We start from the raw sequence: 19841 nt of genomic DNA, 5'->3' as shown, positions 1-19841 counted from the left end.
TCATATTTTAATAAAATATTCATTTATTTTTATTTAATTTTTTCAGTTTTTAAATAATCATTTCTAATATAAAAATTATTATTATTTTTATTATATAAAAATATTTTTAAACTCAACTATTTTCAATTTAATAATACTCTATATACTTATCACACAAACATAACATTAAAAAAAAAATTTAACATGTATATAGGCATCACGGGTAAAAAAAAAATCATAAATGTTAGGTATTTATTTAGAAAAGTTGCTTTTCATTAAATGAAATATATATATAATTCGAGAAGGGTATTTTTGTCAAATTCAATTAATGTAACCATGTTATACCACTGAAACACGTATAATGATATAAATAGCAAAGATGGATATATGATATAGATGGTTTCTTCGTTACAATCCAACAAACAAATTCAATCCACTTTTTAAAAATCATACCAAACATAAATAATTAGTCATGCAATCTTGTTTATTCCTATGTATCAGTTTATTTTTTTATCCTATTGTACATCCTCTCACTCATCCAATCTCAAGAACCAAATAACGCCTACTAATGATAAAAAGGATTGCATTGAGATATACCAGACAATGGGGACGAGAGGAGATAAATTTGGCTATATTGAAAATAAATGTATATTTCAAAAACAAAAATAACAAACATTATAGCCCACAAAGAATTTCATCCTCGAACATAGTAACTTCGATATCCTAATAGTTAATGTAATGAAGAAAAATTACATTATCTTTAAAACTTTTTTTCAGACTTATGATAAAAAAAAATATAGGATCGTACTCATGTAGCCATACCTTGACTTGACGTTAATTATATCGATAACCGAAGATGCTGCTACTCGAGCCAAAACTTTACTAACCAATTCATTCGGAAACGTTTCGATTCTTGAAACCTCACGTTGAGTTTCCTTGCAGGAATATTGTCCGGATAATCTTTTCTTAATTCTTGGCATGATTGCAGGCTTCAAGTTTTTCTTGTTTTATGCTTATTTCCACGTTGTAATCTTGAGAGCTGGGAGTTTGCTCAGAAGAAATAAGAACAAGATTTGGATGGAAAAATATAATAAAGATTATTGTTATTTATAGTAATCAATAATTTCATGTATCCTAGTCCTTCATGGATTCTGCATGAAATTCTATTTGAGTTAGAAAAGCGAAGCAATTGACCTTTTTCAGATTTTTTTTATGTGGCAAGATCTGTTCACTCTTGATTTTATTTCCATATATGTATTTTTCGTGTTTCATTAATTTCACTAAATAAGAAATATAGATTAATATACACCAGTTTTAACAATTTAGAAAAGTAGATACCTTTTTTTTTTTTTACAGCAAAAACTTGTAATTTTATTGAGAAAGATCAAGAGTTACAAGATTTACTAGCCACAGAGGAAACTCGCCATTCTTCTAGACAAAGGATGAGTGGGAGCAAGAAGAAAAATGAGCAATACTGTGGGCCATATTATTAGCCAATCTATTCTCATAAGTAAGACTTGACACTACCGGCTTCTGGACCAGATCTTTGATTACCGAAGCCCGTAATCCTACATAGCTAATGTCATCCTTAAAGGTCGTGACTGCTTGCACTGCCAATAAGGAATCTGTTGTAACTTGGACATCATGGATATGTTTGTCATATAATAACTTGATACCTGCATGAACTGCCTCTAGTTCTCCCATAAGCACTGATATTGGTTTCGAAATTTGTTTCCCAAAGGCCAGGAGTAGTCTACCTTGGTTGTCTCGTAGTGCTCCACCTATACTGTATCGATTCAGGTGTTCATTGAAGCATGCAACAACATTCATCTTTAAATCATTTGCTTCTGGTGGCTTCCATTTGCTGGTCAGAGCTCGCCCTTGGGGAGGACTTCGAGGAGTCGATTTAGCAGCTTGGAATTCGGTTAGAAAGGTATTGCTCCAAGTAATTACCCTTTCATTGAGTAGCCCGTCATTGCCATGTAGGATCTTTAGCCTTTCTTTCCATACTGCCCAGGATAGTATAGCAAAATTTTCAAAATTCTTATGGGATAATTGTTCGCTCATCCAACAGCACAAGTCCATCGTGCAGGCTCTTTTGACAGATTTTAGCATTGAGTAATATTCTGTCTCCTTCCATCGCTTCTTGACAGCCTCACAAAAAAATAATGAGTGGCATGTAGAATCATGTTGGGAATAGCATAAGTAACACTGCCCACTAACTGGCACATGATGGTGGAGTAGATTTAGGTTTGTGGGAATGATATCATGGGCTACCCGCCACCAAAAAATGCGTACCTTCGGGGGTATGGAGAGGCTCCAGATAAAGGACCACCATTTTTGCATTGAATGCTCTGATTGGTTCCCCGGGGGTGAAAAAAGACCTCTCTGTAGACGATAACCATCCCTCGCGGAGCAGTGACCTATCGTATCAAAACGCCAAAATCTGGTATCACCAGTATGTTGAGCAAGAAGAGGAGTCTGTATTATTTTCTCGGCAATGAATGGATTGAAGTTGTGCAATATCGCCGAAGTGTCCCAAACTCCATTTATAATCAAGGACTCTACTTTCGCATCATTCTGCCATGTTTCATTGGAAATGCATAATTTTGATGTCAAACCTGGAACCCAATTATCCTCAAAGATTCTTATTGAGTGTCCATTTCCAACTCGCCAAATCAATCCCTTATCAAGAATTTCTCTGCTCCAGACAAGAGATCTCCAAATAAATGACGGATTGGTACCTGTCCCTGCGGTCATAATATCTCCATGTCGAAAGTACCGTCCCTTAAGGACTTTGGTTGCTAGGGATTCAGGATTTCGCAATAGTCTCCAGAATTGATTGGCCAACAGTGCTCGGTTAAATTCATCCATTTTTCGAAAGCCGAGTCCTCCCCTAATTTTCGGTTTGCATAGAAAATCCCAAGTTTTCCAGTGCAATTTCCTCTTTCCATTCTCCACTCCCCACCAGAAATTTGCACATTCTTTCTCGATCTCATCACAGATTGACTTAGGAATTCTGAAGCAGGGACATAGCATAAGTAGGGATAGATTGGAGTACAGATTTGATAAGTAATTCCTTTCCCCCGACCGAGAAACATTTATGTCCCCATCCTTGGGTTCTCTTAACCACTCTGTCCACCAGATATCGGAATTGGAGTCTCTTGCTTCTCAGCGAAACCGTGGGTAGTCCCAAGTAGATATCATGTCTTTGAACTACTGGAATGGTCAAAACCATTTTGATTGACTCAATAAGAGATGAGTTGGTATTTGGGCTAAAGGATAGCGCTGACTTATCATAGTTAATCAACTGACCCGATGCTCTTTCATAGGCATGTAGACATTCTTTAACACGAGCCCCTTCTTCCAACGAAGCCCTGAAGAACACCAAACTATCGTCCGCAAAGAAAAGATGAGAAACCGATGGACTAGATGAAGCAACACGCACACCCCGGATCCACCCTCTTGCCTCATACGAAGTAAATAGAGCAGATAAACCGTATGCACATAAAACAAATAGATAAGGTGATAACGGATCTCCTTGTCTCAGTCCTCGTGTAGGGATTATGGGCCCTACAAGTAGATACCTTTTTTTTTATAATTTTTGTGTAAAAAATAAATATTATTTTATTAAGATATGATATACATAGATTTAGATAATATTTATTGAGATAGTTTGAACTTTTATAAAAATTATTGATAACTTGAAGAAAAAATCGAAAAAAAAAATATATAGATATACAAAAACTACTAATGAACTCAGACAATGTAAAGAAATTTTGATGTCACATTAACGTACGAAAATTAGTTAGTATAACGTGCTTAAATTTAATAATATAATATAAATGAATAACTATTTTGATTTCATAATATAATTGATGATAAATAAAAAAATATCCCAATAAAAATACAAAAATAATCGACCTTCTTTTAATTAAAACAATATCATAAAAATAATTTTAATATAGAATATATAACTATCATATTTTAATAATATATTCATTTATATTATTTTTATTTTCAGTTTTTAAATAATCGTATCATTTCTAATATAAAAAAAATTTAAAATTAAAAAAATATTTTTAAACTCAATTATTTTCAATTTTTATAATACTCTGTATACTTATCACACAAACATAACATTAAAAAAAATATCATAAATGTTAGGTATTTATTTAGAAAAGTAGTTAAGATATTTTTCATTAAATGGAAAAAAAAAACAAAATTATAATTGGAGAAGGGTATTTTTGTCAAATTCAATTAATGTAACCATGTTATATCACTGACACACGTATAATGATATAAATAGCACATATGGATATATAATATGGATGATTTCATTGTTACAATCCAACAAACAAATTCAATCCACTTTTTAAAAATCATACCAAATATAAATAATTAGTCTTACAATCTTGTTTATTCCTATGTGTCAGTTTAATTTTTTTTATCATATTGTACACCCTCTCACTCATCCAATCTCATGAAGAACCAAATAACGCCTACTAATTATAACAAGAATTGCACTGAGATATAGGGGACGAGAGGGGATAAATTTGGCCATATTGAAAATAAATGTATATTTCAAAAACAAAAATAACAAACATTATAGGCCACAAAGAATTTCATCCTCGAGCTCGAACATAGTAACTTCGATATGCAACTAAAGCTCACTGCACTGCCTAGACAAATCCCAGATCATGTAGATATACATTACAAAACATACTAAACAAAGGTTTACTGAGATATGAAACAGACCACCGTCAAGAATTCTAGGGATGTACAGACCTCGGTCATCATCGGGTACATGTCCCAGCTTCCATTTCTAATCCTTTGACGACACATCTGGATCAATGTCTTTTTGAATGGATGATGCCTTCACGTCCCCAGCTTGTTGATGCAGCTGCATAGAGGGTTGTGGCTGCTGCTGAAATTGGTACATCTGGTGCTGTTGAAACTGATTCTGTTGCTTCTGGGAATGTAATTGGAGCTGCTGTAATTGTTGAGCTAGTTAATGATGCATGCATAGCTTGGTTGTTACTATAGTAAGGCTTTTCGGTTCCATAGGTTGATGCAGGAAAATTCAGCATAGGTCCACCATTTGGAATCGTCTGTCCTGTCAGCACCTTAAGAAGCTGAACCTCCTCCTTCAGGGCATCATTTAACGCTGGTTTAATGGATATAAAAGACATCAATCAGCATCAAACAACAAATTCTGGAAAGTAAATAGATTTGAGCATGCATAGGAGCTTTTAAAATGCAACTCGAATTAAAGTTCCTACGTGAGTAAGTAGTTAAGAGGTTCTGAAACATACCATCTTGCAACTGCACTTGTTGTTCCATAGTTTGTAACCGCGGTTTGAGCTCATTGTTTTCTACAGTAAGACCATGTGTATCTCTCTGTTGATTAAATATTAGAAGTGAACATGATGCTTACTGATCTTGGTTATAAAATATTTAACAAGAGTGAAAAACATAAAGGGGATAAAACAAGAACAGAGAAGCATCGGCCTTTCTCCCCTTTTCTTAGACGAGGGAAATAAACAAGAAACCTGCTCGTGAAGAATGTCAAATACGTACATGTTTGTTGCATGAGTGGAAGTTAAAAGTTTTTCACCACAAAGAACAGACATAGCTCCAGGTGCGTATGTTTGCTACACCACAATAAATTTAAGAATGCCAATGCTAGGCTTAACACAACAAACGATTCTTGGATGTCAGCAGCTCTAATGTTTAAATTCACCCATATTTTAATTCCGATACATTTACTTGCTTTCCATTTCATGGGAGGAATCTGCAGTTGGAATAAAAAGGAAACGTAAAAATCACCCGCAATAAGGTCAACTGAGCAGACAAGGAAGTTGCTTCAGTTTGCAAAGTTTGGACTTTCCTTTCAAGCTCAGCAATATATCTCATCTTCCGTTCCTTTGACCTCGCTGCTGACTGCCTATTTGCCCAAATCCTATCAGGAGCCACAAAAGAGACAGAAGTTAAAAAACAATCAAATTAAATTAAATTTTCTTTTTTCCAAGAAAATATTTGAAGTAAATGCCTACATACTAGATTACAACATAACAGTTTTGGGAAATATAAATTGGTAGTTTTGGTTACCCGGAAGGAATTGAAACGCAGCACAATAATTTCAAATCAATTTCATTTTTCTTTCTTTGGCAATCTAACAAATTTAGACATTGATAGCGAAATAATACTTTGTTGAATACAAGGGATGTAAAGTAATCTGATACATGGAACTTCTTAATCTATTCACACGAGAAGGGCTAGAATGACATGTCATGTGTCAGGCCCAAAGGACAAACAACATTAGCAACCCAGAATATGCAGGTGCAGACAGAAAAGTGATACAAAAGTTTATCTCATGTAATCATATGATAGAGATTTACGAAACAAAATTCAACATTGGTAAATATCAATAAAAATGTGAAACAATAGCTATCATTAAGCACAAAATTTCGCACCAAACCTAAGGCATGGCCCTTAACTAAAAAATATGTAAGAATTGTGTCAAAAGAAAATCAATAATAAAAATTTTGAGGGGTTTAAAAGTTTCAAGATTCTATACATATAAACATTGTGAGTTATGGAGTGGGGTGGATCATTTACCGCAGATGGAATGGTGAAATCTGATTAATAATGCGTGGAACCATCATGGTGGTGGCATTACCATCTTGTTAGAATAATGTTAACTTTTTATATATAGTATTTTGCAGCCTTTTATCTGCTAGAAATGCGAAGGTTCAGCTGACAGCGCCGACACCATATCAAAATCTTGATGAGATAGAGAATTGCAAGACCAAGAAGTGCCGCGAGCTCTATTTTGGCTGAATTTATAAAGCTGTCTAATGTTTAACATATCAGGCACTGATTCCTATGTATACATTCACAAAAGTTTGAAGTTCTTTTGTGATTTATTACAATTTGTTTAAAGTTTAGTTATCTTATTTATGTTATCTGTATGGCTATGTATCATTTCTTTTTTCAGGAAGGCGATGATTGTGTTGCCTATGGAACCCTGAAATATGATAAGCAAAACCAATGTTGACTGAAGAATGTGATGGTTTAGTATTTGTGACTAATCAAGTACCATTGAGTTTTAATTAAGAACTTGTGATTTTCTGATTGTCTAGCCTGAAATGTAAGTTACTGTGCTATTGTTACTCGTGATTCTCAAAAGGAAAAAAAAAACATCACTAAAATTCTGTGTAGGAATTTTGTTGTTTTGGCTCCCATTAATTTATATTTGTTCCGTCCCCCATCAGTTCAAGTTGTGGCAGAAATGTTTCTTCTATGGGAAAGCAGATAAAGACATCCTACTACTCCTAGTGATACACCAACTGATGACCAGCTCGTTTGTGTTTTTAACAATTGTGACATGTTATTTTACCAGGTATGTAGCACGGAAAAAGTACCAGGTGTTGGATGATCACCCATTTGTGGAGGCAATTAACAAGTTTACTGATATGATGAGAGCTACAATGTCAGACCTGGTTAGAAACACTGGCAGCCGCGATGAGGATATATCAAGCATGATCAAGCAAGTGTTTGGTGAATTGGGGCTGCTTCCAAATCTCACTGCGGAAGAAAGAGTCGTTGCAACTGAGAACTGGTGGAAAAACCAAACAAAATGGCTCTCTTCTACATCCTTCCGCAGGAAGCAAGACTTCTTCTAGTGAGGAGGCTTCTGAAATCTACCTAACATCGATATCTTGTATGCTATGTTCTCAGCTGATACCAAGACTTACTCTATAGTGAGGAAGCTTTTGAAATATCTAATCATGAATATATGAGTGTATATCACAGAATGTACTCAAATTTCTACAAATAAAGATGTATCTTAAAGACATTTTTCAGGAAATAATGTATCTTTAATCTTTTAGGATCTAAATATCCATACATCCGACTGATCAAAATATGACTAAAGCTAACATTAAAGTCACGTTAGTTACATTAAAGTCTTACCAAATCCTCAATTGAAAAAACCGCAAATAGCACTGATCTCCCTATCAACACAACAAGCTTGGCACTGCAACTTTGCATCCATATCCCTCCACCCAGATCTCCAGCGATTTCGATGTGGCGTTTTGCAGAAGATGGGCTGCTGGTTTAAGATGGGATTCTTCACCCACATTCGCCTCAGAGATTCCATCAAATTTTTCCGGTGCGAAATCAATTTTCGTCTCATCGATGCGGACTTCTGCATGTTACTAATGATTTCAATACCCTTGTCTTTAAACTTGTCATCATCGTTCAAAATTAGTATTATGCAAGTGACATAAAGTGCCCCAATGTGACTTGACTTCATAGCCTTGTGTAGTTGGTTGCAAGCCGATTCAAGATCCACCCCATTAAAGTAGTCCACCTGAATCAAGAAATTTGAAAATTAATTAATTAATCGGCATCATTCAACATATATAATATACATGATCATTATCTCATAGAATCCAACAATTATCCAATCATTGAACTAAACAAACTTACCACCGCTTGTCGATACAACAATTCGGGATTTTCCGATTTCCAGCACTTGTTCAAGAAAGCATGTTGTTCTTCACTCAGAGGCGTCCAGGAATCTGTACACAGATTGTCCAGAGACACGTGATGGTAGACATGCGAATCTTCGCCAATTTCTTTGAATGTTTTACAACTGTATTTTCCATACCCCAAAAAAAAAAATTGAAAAATCAAAGCGAATTTAATTAAAGAAACTACAACATGAGACAAAAAAATTCAAAACCCGTAAGGGTTATTGGTCTATTTCCATGATTCGAATGTCATATATATTAATATTAGCAGATATGGCGGAAGCCATTGAAGAAGAAAAGATAACTCGTTCTTACCTGTCAAGTGCGAGTGGGATATGTGTATTATTTACGTGTATCCTAATAATTAATGTAACGAAGAAAAATTACTTTATCTTTAAAACCCTTTTTAAGACTTATGATAAAAAAAAAAAAAAAAAATCATAGGATCGTGTTCATGTAGTCATACCTCGACTTGGCGTTGATTATATCGATAACCGAAGATGCTGCTACTCGAGCCAAAACTTCACTAACCAATTCATTCGGAAACGTTTCGATTCTTGAAATCTCACGTTGAGTTTTCTTGCAGGAACATTGTCCGGATAATCTCTTTTTAATTCTTGGCATGATTGCAGGCTTCAAGTTTTTCTTGTTTTATGCTTATTTCCACGTTTTAATCTTGAGAGATGTGAGTTTTCTCAGAAGAAACAAGAACAAAAATTGGATGGAAAAATATAATAAAGATGATTCTTATTTATAGTAATCAATAATTTCATGTGTCCGAGTCTTTCAAGGATTCTGCATGGAAATCTATTTGGGTTAGAAAAGCTAAGAAATTGATCATTTTCAGATTTTTTTTCATGTGACAAGATTTGTGGGACTCTTAATTTTATTTCCATATATGTATTTTTAGTGTTTCATTAATTTCATTAAATAAGATCAAATATAGATTAATATACACTTTATAATTCATAGTTTCAACAGTTTAGAAAAGTAGATACTTTTTTTTATAATTTTTGTGTAAAAAAAATATTATTTTATTAAGATATGATATCCATAGATTTAGATGAGATTTATTGAGATAGTTTGAAAATTTAGATAAGATTTATTGATAACTTGAAGAAAAAATCGAAAAAAGATAGACAGATATATACAAAAATTACTAATAAACTCATACAATGTAAAGAAATGTACAAAAATTAGTTAGTATAATATGATTAAATTTAATAATATAATATAAAAGAATAACTATTTTAATTTTTTAATATAATTGATGATAAATAAAAAATACCCCCATAAAAATACAAAAATAATCGGCCATCTTTTAATTAAAACAATATCATAAAAATAATTTTAATATATTTATAGAATATATAACTATCATATTTTAATAAAATATTCATTTATTTTTATTTAATTTTTTCAGTTTTTAAATAATCATTTCTAATATAAAAATTATTATTATTTTTATTATATAAAAATATTTTTAAACTCAACTATTTTCAATTTAATAATACTCTATATACTTATCACACAAACATAACATTAAAAAAAAATTTAACATGTATATAGGCATCACGGGTAAAAAAAAAAATCATAAATGTTAGGTATTTATTTAGAAAAGTTGCTTTTCATTAAATGAAATATATATATATAATTCGAGAAGGGTATTTTTGTCAAATTCAATTAATGTAACCATGTTATACCACTGAAACACGTATAATGATATAAATAGCAAAGATGGATATATGATATAGATGGTTTCTTCGTTACAATCCAACAAACAAATTCAATCCACTTTTTAAAAATCATACGAAACATAAATAATTAGTCATGCAATCTTGTTTATTCCTATGTATCAGTTTATTTTTTTATCCTATTGTACATCCTCTCACTCATCCAATCTCAAGAACCAAATAACGCCTACTAATGATAAAAAGGATTGCATTGAGATATACCAGACAATGGGGACGAGAGGAGATAAATTTGGCCATATTGAAAATAAATGTATATTTCAAAAACAAAAATAACAAACATTATAGCCCACAAAGAATTTCATCCTCGAACATAGTAACTTCGATATCCTAATAGTTAATGTAATGAAGAAAAATTACATTATCTTTAAAACTTTTTTTCAGACTTATGATAAAAAAAAATATAGGATCGTACTCATGTAGCCATACCTTGACTTGACGTTAATTATATCGATAACCGAAGATGCTGCTACTCGAGCCAAAACTTACTAACCAATTCATTCGGAAACGTTTCGATTCTTGAAACCTCACGTTGAGTTTCCTTGCAGGAATATTGTCCGGATAATCTTTTCTTAATTCTTGGCATGATTGCAGGCTTCAAGTTTTTCTTGTTTTATGCTTATTTCCACGTTGTAATCTTGAGAGATGGGAGTTTGCTCAGAAGAAATAAGAACAAGATTTGGATGGAAAAATATAATAAAGATCATTGTTATTTATAGTAATCAATAATTTCATGTATCCTAGTCCTTCATGGATTCTGCATGAAATTCTATTTGAGTTAGAAAAGCGAAGCAATTGACCTTTTTCAGATTTTTTTTTATGTGGCAAGATCTGTTCACTCTTGATTTTATTTCCATATATGTATTTTTCGTGTTTCATTAATTTCACTAAATAAGAAATATAGATTAATATACACCAGTTTTAACAATTTAGAAAAGTAGATACCTTTTTTTTTTTACAGCAAAAACTTGTAATTTTATTGAGAAAGATCAAGAGTTACAAGATTTACTAGCCACAGAGGAAACTCGCCATTCTTCCAGACAAAGGATGAGTGGGAGCAAGAAGAAAAATGAGCAATACTGTGGGCCATATTATTAGCCAATCTATTCTCATAAGTAAGACTTGACACTACCGGCTTCTGGACCAGATCTTTGATTACCGAAGCCCGTAATCCTACATAGCTAATGTCATCCTTAAAGGTCGTGACTGCTTGCACTGCCAATAAGGAATCTGTTGTAACTTGGACATCATGGATATGTTTGTCATATAATAACTTGATACCTGCATGAACTGCCTCTAGTTCTCCCATAAGCACTGATATTGGTTTCGAAATTTGTTTCCCAAAGGCCAGGAGTAGTCTACCTTGGTTGTCTCGTAGTGCTCCACCTATACTGTATCGATTCAGGTGTTCATTGAAGCATGCAACAACATTCATCTTTAAATCATTTGCTTCTGGTGGCTTCCATTTGCTGGTCAGAGCTCGCCCTTGAGGAGGACTTCGAGGAGTCGATTTAGCAGCTTGGAATTCGGTTAGAAAGGTATTGCTCCAAGTAATTACCCTTTCATTGAGTAGCCCGTCATTGCCATGTAGGATCTTTAGCCTTTCTTTCCATACTGCCCAGGATAGTATAGCAAAATTTTCAAAATTCTTATGGGATAATTGTTCGCTCATCCAACAGCACAAGTCCATCGTGCAGGCTCTTTTGACAGATTTTAGCATTGAGTAATATTCTGTCTCCTTCCATCGCTTCTTGACAGCCTCACAAAAAAATAATGAGTGGCATGTAGAATCATGTTGGGAATAGCATAAGTAACACTGCCCACTAACTGGCACATGATGGTGGAGTAGATTTAGGTTTGTGGGAATGATATCATGGGCTACCCGCCACCAAAAAATGCGTACCTTCGGGGGTATGGAGAGGCTCCAGATAAAGGACCACCATTTTTGCATTGAATGCTCTGATTGGTTCCCCGGGGGTGAAAAAAGACCTCTCTGTAGACGATAACCATCCCTCGCGGAGCAGTGACCTTTCGTATCAAAACGCCAAAATCTGGTATCACCAGTATGTTGAGCAAGAAGAGGAGTCTGTATTATTTTCTCGGCAATGAATGGATTGAAGTTGTGCAATATCGCCGAAGTGTCCCAAACTCCATTTATAATCAAGGACTCTACTTTCGCATCATTCTGCCATGTTTCATTGGGAATGCATAATTTTGATGTCAAACCTGGAACCCAATTATCCTCAAAGATTCTTATTGAGTGTCCATTTCCAACTCGCCAAATCAATCCCTTATCAAGAATTTCTCTGCTCCAGACAAGAGATCTCCAAATAAATGACGGATTGGTACCTGTCCCTGCGGTCATAATATCTCCATGTCGAAAGTACCGTCCCTTAAGGACTTTGGTTGCTAGGGATTCAGGATTTCGCAATAGTCTCCAGAATTGATTGGCCAACAGTGCTCGGTTAAATTCATCCATTTTTCGAAAGCCGAGTCCTCCCCTCATTTTCGGTTTGCATAGAAAATCCCAAGTTTTCCAGTGCAATTTCCTCTTTCCATTCTCCACTCCCCACCAGAAATTTGCACATTCTTTCTCGATCTCATCACAGATTGACTTAGGAATTCTGAAGCAGGACATAGCATAAGTAGGGATAGATTGGAGTACAGATTTGATAAGTAATTCCTTTCCCCCGACCGAGAAACATTTATGTCCCCATCCTTGGGTTCTCTTAACCACTCTGTCCACCAGATATCGGAATTGGAGTCTCTTGCTTCTCAGCGAAACCGTGGGTAGTCCCAAGTAGATATCATGTCTTTGAACTACTGGAATGGTCAAAACCATTTTGATTGACTCAATAAGAGATGAGTTGGTATTTGGGCTAAAGGATAGCGCTGACTTATCATAGTTAATCAACTGACCCGATGCTCTTTCATAGGCATGTAGACATTCTTTAACACGAGCCCCTTCTTCCAACGAAGCCCTGAAGAACACCAAACTATCGTCCGCAAAGAAAAGATGAGAAACCGATGGACTAGATGAAGCAACACGCACACCCCGGATCCACCCTCTTGCCTCATACGAAGTAAATAGAGCAGATAAACCGTATGCACATAAAACAAATAGATAAGGTGATAACGGATCTCCTTGTCTCAGTCCTCGTGTAGGGATTATGGGCCCTACAAGTAGATACCTTTTTTTTTATAATTTTTGTGTAAAAAATAAATATTATTTTATTAAGATATGATATACATAGATTTAGATAATATTTATTGAGATAGTTTGAACTTTTATAAAAATTATTGATAACTTGAAGAAAAAATCGAAAAAAAAAATATATAGATATACAAAAACTACTAATGAACTCAGACAATGTAAAGAAATTTTGATGTCACATTAACGTACGAAAATTAGTTAGTATAACGTGCTTAAATTTAATAATATAATATAAATGAATAACTATTTTGATTTCATAATATAATTGATGATAAATAAAAAAATATCCCAATAAAAATACAAAAATAATCGACCTTCTTTTAATTAAAACAATATCATAAAAATAATTTTAATATAGAATATATAACTATCATATTTTAATAATATATTCATTTATATTATTTTTATTTTCAGTTTTTAAATAATCGTATCATTTTTAATATAAAAAAATTTAAAATTAAAAAAATATTTTTAAACTCAACTATTTTCAATTTTATAATACTCTGTATACTTATCACACAAACATAACATTAAAAAAAATATCATAAATGTTAGGTATTTATTTAGAAAAGTAGTTAAGATATTTTTCATTAAATGGAAAAAAAAAAACAAAATTATAATTGGAGAAGGGTATTTTTGTCAAATTCAATTAATGTAACCATGTAATATCACTGACACACGTATAATGATATAAATAGCACATATGGATATATAATATGGATGATTTCATTGTTACAATCCAACAAACAAATTCAATCCACTTTTTAAAAATCATACCAAATATAAATAATTAGTCTTACAATCTTGTTTATTCCTATGTATCAGCTTAATTTTTTTTATCATATTGTACACCCTCTCACTCATCCAATCTCATGAAGAACCAAATAACGCCTACTAATTATAACAAGAATTGCACTGAGATATAGGGGACGAGAGGGGATAAATTTGGCCATATTGAAAATAAATGTATATTTCAAAAACAAAAATAACAAACATTATAGGCCACAAAGAATTTCATCCTCGAGCTCGAACATAGTAACTTCGATATGCAACTAAAGCTCACTGCACTGCCTAGACAAATCCCAGATCATGTAGATATACATTACAAAACATACTAAACAAAGGTTTACTGAGATATGAAACAGACCACCGTCAAGAATTCTAGGGATGTACAGACCTCGGTCATCATCGGGTACATGTCCCAGCTTCCATTTCTAATCCTTTGACGACGCATCTGGATCAATGTCTTTTTGAATGGATGATGCCTTCACGTCCCCAGCTTGTTGATGCAGCTGCATAGAGGGTTGTGGCTGCTGCTGAAATTGGTGCATCTGGTGCTGTTTAAACTGATTCTGTTGCTTCTGGGAATGTAATTGGAGCTGCTGTAATTGTTGAGCTGTTAATAATGCATGCATAGCTTGGTTGTTACTATAGTAAGGCTTTTCGGTTCCATAGGTTGATGCAGGAAAATTCAGCATAGGTCCACCATTTGGAATCGTCTGTCCTGTCAGCACCTTAAGAAGCTGAACCTCCTCCTTCAGGGCATCATTTAACGCTGGTTTAATGGATATAAAAGACATCAATCAGCATCAAACAACAAATTCTGGAAAGTAAATAGATTTGAGCATGCATAGGAGCTTTTAAAATGCAACTCGAATTAAAGTTCCTACGTGAGTAAGTAGTTAAGAGGTTCTGAAACATACCATCTTGCAACTGCACTTGTTGTTCCATAGTTTGTAACCGCGGTTTGAGCTCATTGTTTTCTACGGTAAGACCATGTGTATCTCTCTGTTGATTAAATATTAGAAGTGAACATGATGCTTACTGATCTTGGTTATAAAATATTTAACAAGAGTGAGAAAAACATAAAGGCGATAAAACAAGAACAGAGAAGCATCGGCCTTTCTCCCCTTTTCTTAGACGAGGGAAATAAACAAGAAACCTGCTCGTGAAGAATGTCAAATACGTACATGTTTGTTGCATGAGTGGAAGTTAAAAGTTTTTCACCACAAAGAACAGACATAGCTCCAGGTGCGTATGTTTGCTACACTACAATAAATTTAAGAATGCCGATGCTAGGCTTAACACAACAAACGATTCTTGGATGTCAGCAGCTCTAATGTTTAAATTCACCCATATTTTAATTCCGATACATTTACTTGCTTTCCATTTCATGGGAGGAATCTGCAGTTGGAATAAAAAGGAAACGTAAAAATCACCCGCAATAAGGTCAACTGAGCAGACAAGGAAGTTGCTTCAGTTTGCAAAGTTTGGACTTTCCTTTCAAGCTCAGCAATATATCTCATCTTCCGTTCCTTTGACCTCGCTGCTGACTGCCTATTTGCCCAAATCCTATCAGGAGCCACAAAAGAGACAGAAGTTAAAAAACAATCAAATTAAATTAAATTTTCTTTTTTCCAAGAAAATATTTGAAGTAAATGCCTACATACTAGATTACAACATAACAGTTTTGGGAAATATAAATTGGTAGTTTTGGTTACCCGGAAGGAATTGAAACGCAGCACAATAATTTCAAATCAATTTCATTTTCTTTCTTTGGCAATCTAACAAATTTAGACATTGATAGCGAAATAATACTTTGTTGAATACAAGGGATGTAAAGTAATTTGATACATGGAACTTCTTAATCTATTCACACGAGAAGGGCTAGAATGACATGTCATGTGTCAGGCCCAAAGGACAAACAACATTAGCAACCCAGAATATGCAGGTGCAGACAGAAAAGTGATACAAAAGTTTCATCTCATGTAATCATATGATAGAGATTTACGAAACAAAATTCAACATTGGTAAATATCAACAAAATGTGAAACAATAGCTATCATTAAGCACAAAATTTCGCACCAAACCTAAGGCATGGCCCTTAACTAAAAAATTTGTAAGAATTGTGTCAAAAGAAAATCAATAATAAAAATTTTGAGGGGTTTAAAAGTTTCAAGATTCTATACATATAAACATTGTGAGTTATGGAGTGGGGTGGATCATTTACCGCAGATGGAATGGTGAAATCTGATTAATAATGCGTGGAACCATGGTGGTGGCATTACCATCTTGTTAGAATAATGTTAACTTTTTATATATAGTATTTTGCAGCCTTTTATCTGCTAGAAATGCGAAGGTTCAGCTGACAGCGCCGACACCATATCAAAATCTTGATGAGATAGAGAATTGCAAGACCAAGAAGTGCCGCGAGCTCTATTTTGGCTGAATTTATAAAGCTGTCTAATGTTTAACATATCAGGCACTGATTCCTATGTATACATTCACAAAAGTTTGAAGTTCTTTTGTGATTTATTACAATTTGTTTAAAGTTTAGTTATCTTATTTATGTTATCTGTATGGCTATGTATCATTTCTTTTTTCAGGAAGGCGATGATTGTGTTGCCTATGGAACCCTGAAATATGATAAGCAAAACCAATGTTGACTGAAGAATGTGATGGTTTAGTATTTGTGACTAATCAAGTACCATTGAGTTTTAATTAAGAACTTGTGATTTTCTGATTGTCTAGCCTGAAATGTAAGTTACTGTGCTATTGTTACTCGTGATTCTCAAAAGGAAAAAAAAAACATCACTAAAATTCTGTGTAGGAATTTTGTTGTTTTGGCCCCCATTAATTTATATTTGTTTCGTCCCCCATCAGTTCAAGTTGTGGCAGAAATGTTTCTTCTATGGGAAAGCAGATAAAGACATCCTACTACTCCTAGTGATACACCAACTTATGACCATCTCGTTTGTGTTTTTAACAATTGTGACATGTTATTTTACCAGGTATGTAGCACGGAAAAAGTACCAGGTGTTGGATGATCACCCATTTGTGGAGGCAATTAACAAGTTTACTGATATGATGACTGCTACAATGTCAGACCTGGTTAGAAACACTGGCAGCCGCGATGAGGATATATCAAGCATGATCAAGCAAGTGTTTGGTGAATTGGGGCTGCTTCCAAATCTCACTGCGGAAGAAAGAGTCGTTGCAACTGAGAACTGGTGGAAAAACCAAACAAAATGGCTCTCTTCTACATCCTTCCGCAGGAAGCAAGACTTCTTCTAGTGAGGAGGCTTCTGAAATCTACCTAACATCGATATCTTGTATGCTATGTTCTCAGCTGATACCAAGACTTACTCTATAGTGAGGAAGCTTTTGAAATATCTAATCATGAATATATGAGTGTATATCACAGAATGTACTCAAATTTCTACAAATAAAGATGTATCTTAAAGACATTTTTCAGGAAATAATGTATCTTTAATCTTTTAGGATCTAAATATCCATACATCCGACTGATCAAAATATGACTAAAGCTAACATTAAAGTCACGTTAGTTACATTAAAGTCTTACCAAATCCTCAATTGAAAAAACCGCAAATAGCACTGATCTCCCTATCAACACAACAAGCTTGGCACTGCAACTTTGCATCCATATCCCTCCACCCAGATCTCCAGCGATTTCGATGTGGCGTTTTGCAGAAGATGGGCTGCTGGTTTAAGATGGGATTCTTCACCCACATTCGCCTCAGAGATTCCATCAAATTTTTCCGGTGCGAAATCAATTTTCGTCTCATCGATGCGGACTTCTGCATGTTACTAATGATTTCAATACCCTTGTCTTTAAACTTGTCATCATCGTTCAAAATTAGTATTATGCAAGTGACATAAAGTGCCCCAATGTGACTTGACTTCATAGCCTTGTGTAGTTGGTTGCAAGCCGATTCAAGATCCACCCCATTAAAGTAGTCCACCTGAATCAAGAAATTTGAAAATTAATTAATTAATCGGCATCATTCAACATATATAATATACATGATCATTATCTCATAGAATCCAACAATTATCCAATCATTGAACTAAACAAACTTACCACCGCTTGTCGATACAACAATTCGGGATTTTCCGATTTCCAGCACTTGTTCAAGAAAGCATGTTGTTCTTCACTCAGGGGCGTCCAGGAATCTGTACACAGATTGTCCAGAGACACGTGATGGTAGACATGCGAATCTTCGCCAATTTCTTTGAATGTTTTACAACTGTATTTTCCATACCCCAAAAAAAAAATTGAAAAATCAAACCGAATTTAATTAAAGAAACTACAACATGAGACGAAAAAATTCAAAACCCGTAAGGGTTATTGGTCTATTTCCATGATTCGAATGTCATATATATTAATATTAGCAGATATGGCGGAAGCCATTGAAGAAGAAAAGATAACTCGTTCTTACCTGTCAAGTGCGAGTGGGATATGTGTATTATTTAAGTGTATCCTAATAATTAATGTAACGAAGAAAAATTACTTTATCTTTAAAACCCTTTTTAAGACTTATGATAAAAAAAAAAAAAAAAAACCATAGGATCGTGTTCATGTAGCCATACGTCGATTTGGCGTTGATTATATCGATAACCGAAGATGCTGCTACTCGAGCCAAAACTTCACTAACCAATTCATTCGGAAACGTTTCGATTCTTGAAACCTCACGTTGAGTTTTCTTGCAGGAACATTGTCCGGATAATCTCTTCTTAATTCTTGGCATGATTGCAGGCTTCAAGTTTTTCTTGTTTTATGCTTATTTCCACGTTTTAATCTTGAGAGATGTGAGTTTTCTCAGAAGAAACAAGAACAAAAATTGGATGGAAAAATATAATAAAGATGATTCTTATTTATAGTAATCAATAATTTCATGTGTCCGAGTCTTTCAAGGATTCTGCATGGAAATCTATTTGGGTTAGAAAAGCTAAGAAATTGATCATTTTCAGATTTTTTTTTCATGTGACAAGATTTGTGGGACTCTTAATTTATTTCCATATATGTATTTTTAGTGTTTCATTAATTTCATTAAATAAGATCAAATATAGATTAATATACACTTTATAATTCATAGTTTCAACAGTTTAGAAAAGTAGATACTTTTTTTTATAATTTTTGTGTAAAAAAAATATTATTTTATTAAGATATGATATCCATAGATTTAGATGAGATTTATTGAGATAGTTTGAAAATTTAGATAAGATTATTGATAACTTGAAGAAAAAATCGAAAAAAGATAGACAGATATATACAAAAATTACTAATAAACTCATACAATGTAAAGAAATGTACAAAAATTAGTTAGTATAATATGATTAAATTTAATAATATAATATAAAAGAATAATTATTTTAATTTCTTAATATAATTGATGATAAATAAAAAATACCCCCATAAAATACAAAAATAATCGGCCTTCTTTTAATTAAAACAATATCATAAAAATAATTTTAATATATTTATAGAATATATAACTATCATATTTTAATAAAATATTCATTTATTTTTATTTAATTTTTTCATTTTTTAAATAA

The 19841-nt window shown here is 33.5% G+C and overlaps 2 protein-coding genes across 5 annotated transcripts; both read right to left on the bottom strand.

Annotated features, from left to right (window-relative positions):
* Positions 1–7963: 7963 nt before the first annotated feature.
* Positions 7964–9143, bottom strand: LOC142544391 (F-box protein At2g35280-like). Its single transcript, XM_075651446.1, has 3 exons — positions 8986–9143; positions 8476–8641; positions 7964–8356 (listed from the first exon to the last, which is right to left on the bottom strand). The coding sequence occupies exons 1-3, from the start codon at positions 9141–9143 to the stop codon at positions 7964–7966; spliced, it is 717 nt and encodes a 238-aa protein (XP_075507561.1).
* Positions 9144–14436: 5293 nt separating this feature from the next.
* LOC142547519 (putative transcription factor PosF21) lies at positions 14437–18748 on the bottom strand. Of its 4 annotated transcripts, XM_075655873.1 has the most exons (6): positions 18725–18748; positions 18367–18532; positions 17373–18247; positions 15704–15836; positions 15188–15272; positions 14437–15039 (listed from the first exon to the last, which is right to left on the bottom strand). In XM_075655873.1, the coding sequence occupies exons 3-6, from the start codon at positions 17414–17416 to the stop codon at positions 14699–14701; spliced, it is 603 nt and encodes a 200-aa protein (XP_075511988.1). In that variant the 5' UTR covers positions 17417–18247; positions 18367–18532; positions 18725–18748; the 3' UTR covers positions 14437–14698. The 4 variants fall into 4 exon arrangements, 3 of the variants coding, with proteins under 3 accessions (XP_075511988.1, XP_075511987.1, XP_075511989.1); XM_075655872.1 differs by lacking the exon at positions 18725–18748 and having other exon boundaries at positions 18367–18658; XM_075655874.1 differs by lacking the exon at positions 18725–18748 and having other exon boundaries at positions 17848–18247; positions 18367–18658.
* Between the last annotated feature and the right edge of the window lie 1093 nt (positions 18749–19841).

This window comes from Primulina tabacum, chromosome 5, assembly GCF_025594145.1.
Source record: "Primulina tabacum isolate GXHZ01 chromosome 5, ASM2559414v2, whole genome shotgun sequence".
Lineage (NCBI taxonomy): Eukaryota > Viridiplantae > Streptophyta > Magnoliopsida > Lamiales > Gesneriaceae > Primulina > Primulina tabacum.
This window is presented reverse-complemented; position numbering and strand designations above follow the sequence as displayed.